The 3484-nt window shown below is 45.5% G+C and overlaps 1 protein-coding gene across 1 annotated transcript; it reads right to left on the reverse strand.

Annotated features, from left to right (window-relative positions):
* Window positions 1-2894: 2894 nt before the first annotated feature.
* On the reverse strand, window positions 2895-3236 carry LOC137638671 (uncharacterized). The gene has a single exon (XM_068370997.1). It carries the CDS (start codon window positions 3234-3236, stop codon window positions 2895-2897), a length of 342 nt encoding a protein of 113 aa, XP_068227098.1.
* Between the last annotated feature and the right edge of the window lie 248 nt (window positions 3237-3484).

The raw sequence follows: 3484 nt of genomic DNA on the forward strand, positions 1-3484 counted from the left end.
CTGTCCGCCATCTTGACCGACGTCACGTCCATCCGCTTCATTCCTTATTCAGCGTTTCTGCCAGCTTCCACGATACAATATGAAAGGGAGGGGCCTGCCAGGCTAAACTAGAGCTAGAAGGGCAGGTCCATCAGGACGTCATGGCCAGCTCATCCAAAAATAGATTTTTGGCTTCTCTCAAAATTCGTTATTTGGGCTCAAGCCATGACGTCCTGATGGAAGTGTACCAGAGAATTAGTGTATCGTGGTTTTTCCCCATTTCAAAGTGCCTTCTACTTCAAACAATATTCCCTTGGTCTGGTGACCTTAGAGACCGTGACATAAACAATGACATGGCTTCCTGCCCCCCTGACAGGGAGGTCCTGTTTGGACAAGAAAAACATCTCGAAGTACCCTGATGAAAATAACCTCACCTGGATGCGAGGATCGTGCCGGTCTTGTGGACAGATCAGAAAGTTAAATATTTGTGTAGAAACAATATTTCACTTGTTTGGTGAGCATATCTCAGACAGGATAAATATTATACATATAAATTATAAAGAATAATTAGGGGCATTGAAACTCAGTAATAGCAATTTATTTTCATATGGGAAGGTGAAATAAGATGCATATGGTAAATAAAATATATATTTTGTTCAAGAAATTGCAATAAAGTAAAATAAGGTAAATAATTTACAATAAAAATGATGATTAGCAGACATAGACCATGAACTGAAAGACGGTGATGTGGAATCTGAAAGGGAAGAACTTGCCTTTATACACATAAGTTCCAGGGGAACTAAAGTCTTTAAGAGTCACAATACACTTCATGTCCAAGAACATGTGGCACACGTGTTAGAGTCTATGTCACTTCACCTTGAGGAAGAACAGTCTTTTGTGACACTAAGTGTCACCTTAAATCACTATATATCGCCCTAGGGTCAACACAGGCACCCGTTGAGTTAGAGTCCCGAAATAACTCGCTGTTCTACGCAGTACTAAGCAGCATGTTTCAATACACTACTTGCTGTTACCACGAATCATTTAACTTGGTGCACCTGCTTCGCATAGTGTTTAAAGAACACCTTCGAGGATTTCCAGCCTGTGAAGGATCGGAGGCTTTACATACCTTAGAAGAAGTTTAGGGAAGAGGCGACTTTCCTACGATCATGACCTGCGGGTGTACTGTCAAGATCCGCTCTGCGAATAAAGTAGCTGATTTTCGCCCTTAGTTATTTAAGTGACAGGTCACTACCAAATGTTTCTCCTTTAAAAAGCTGTCCTCTGCCAAAGTCTGAAGTTCTTCGAATATAGACCTTAAGACCATCTCTTGGTGGGGAGTTCGTTTTTGACGAGAAATGTAGGGTCGGGGAAGAGGGTAAGTTCCCCTGTGTCGGTGAACTGTATGTGACCCTCTTCTCTTGATAATGCCACTATTTCACTGACTCGGGCTCCCAATGCGAGAGCAAAAAGGAAAATCACTTTTTGAGTCAAGTCTTTCAGAAGGCAAGATTCGTTGTCCAAGCTAGAGGCAAATTGCAGCACCTTATCCAGGGACCAGGAAATGGGTCTCAGTGAGGGTGCAGGACGAAGTCTAGCACATACCTTCGGAAGTTTGTTAAAGATTTCGTTGGACAAATCTATCTGGAAGGCGTACAGTAGTGGTCTTGTCAAGGCCTATTTACAAGTGGAAATCATGTTGGCTGCTAAGCCTTGTCCATGAAGGTGAATAAAGGACATACAAAAATCTATGGAGATTTCCATAGGATTTTTTGCCTTGACAAAGGACACCCACTTATTCCAGAATGATTCATATTCCCTTCTGGTAAACTTCGTTTTGTATTCCTCTAGGAAGTTTAAAATTTTCTTCGAGATTCAAAACCTTTTCTTCACGGCTAGGCAGGGAAAATCATGAAATGAAGGTCTTGGACTTTCTTTGATGAATTAAAGACAGTCGACTTCTGCACCTGCTGGGAGAGAACTGGGCCCGGCAGAGGGATCAGCCTGGGCTGTAGCTCCAGGACTAGGGGATACCAGTTGCTCCGGGGCCACTTGGGAGCCACTAGGGCTGCTGTTCCCTTGAAAGTTCTCAGTTTGGAGAGGACTTTAAGCAGAAGATTGGGTGGAGGGAACAGGTAAATCTTGGACCATCTGTTCCAGTCCAGGGACATGGCTTCTACTGCTTCCACTTTGGGGTCTTCGTATGGGGCCACATACCGAGGAAGATTATTGTTGTCGCTTGTCGCGAAGATATCGATCTGCAGTTCCGGGAGTTGACGGGAGATGAAGGAGAATGATCTTGCATCTAGGGACCATTCCGACTCTACGGGGCTTGTCCTCGATAGAGCGTCCGCCGTCACATTGCGGAATCCTTGTAGGTGAACTGCAGACAAGTGCCATTTCTTCCTGTCCGCCAGACGGAAAATGGGCAGCAGCACTTGGTTGAGGTGGGGCGATCTTGAGCTCTGACGGTTGAGACGTCTGACCACCACGGAGCTGTCCAGAGTTAGACGAATGTGGATCGAAGGACGAGGGGATAGTTTCTTCAGAGTGAGAACCGCCATGGCCTCCAAGATGTTGATGTGAAACGGCTTGAACAGGGGAGACCATGTTCCTTGAACTTGTCGTTGGTGGGAGTGACCCCCACATCCTTCTAGCGAGGCATCCGTGTGGATGTGGATCGATGGAGGTTGTGGTTGAAGAGGAACAGATCTTTTCAAGGTCCTTGCTTCTGACCACGACTTGAAGAGTGAGCGAAGCCTGTTTGATAGGGGTCTCTTGAGATCTCTTCGAGCGATGGATACGTTTTGTCTCCAGACTCCCGAAGCATCCTTTAGCTCTGCTCGTAGCACTAGGTCTGTCACTGAGGCGAACTGTAGGGAGCCGAGTACTCGCTCCTGCTGTTGTCTTGAAATTCATTTGGATTTGAGAAGTCTTTTGACAGATCCGGCTATTTCCTTCCTTTTCTTCAGAGGGATGGAAAGGCAGTGTGACTGAAGATTCCAATGGATTCCTAACCATTGAAACTTATGAGCTGGAGACACGCGAGACTTCTTGGTGTTGATTTTAAAACCCAGATGTTCCAGGAATTGGGTCACCTTTCTGCAGCCACGCAAACATTCTCTTGACGATGTCGCCCAAACCAGCCAATCGTCTAGGTAAGCCATCACCTGGACACCTTGAACGCGTAGCTTTTGGACGATCGTGTCTGCTAGTTTAGTGAAGATTCTTGGAGCCACGTTGAGCCCGAAGGACATAGCCCTGAAGGCGTAGCTTCTTCTTTAGAGCCTGAATCCTAGGTAGGAGGAAGCTTGGTGATTTATTGGACTGTGCCAATAGGCATCCGCCAGGTCTATTGACAACGTATAAGCTTTGTGATGCAGTAGGGGTCTTATATGTTGAAGAGTGAGCATCTTGAATTTGTTGTTCACAATGAACTTGTTGAGAGGGGACAAGTTGAGAATGACTCTGAGCTTGTGTGATTCTTTCTTGGGAACACAAAACA

This window comes from Palaemon carinicauda, chromosome 1, assembly GCF_036898095.1.
Source record: "Palaemon carinicauda isolate YSFRI2023 chromosome 1, ASM3689809v2, whole genome shotgun sequence".
In the NCBI taxonomy this organism is placed as follows: domain Eukaryota; kingdom Metazoa; phylum Arthropoda; class Malacostraca; order Decapoda; family Palaemonidae; genus Palaemon; species Palaemon carinicauda.

What these genes read in the sequence shown, in the direction of transcription:
- LOC137638671 (XM_068370997.1), bottom strand. Translation starts at nt 3,236, where the DNA reads ATGTCCTTCGGGCTCAACGTGGCTCCAAGAATCTTCACTAAACTAGCA.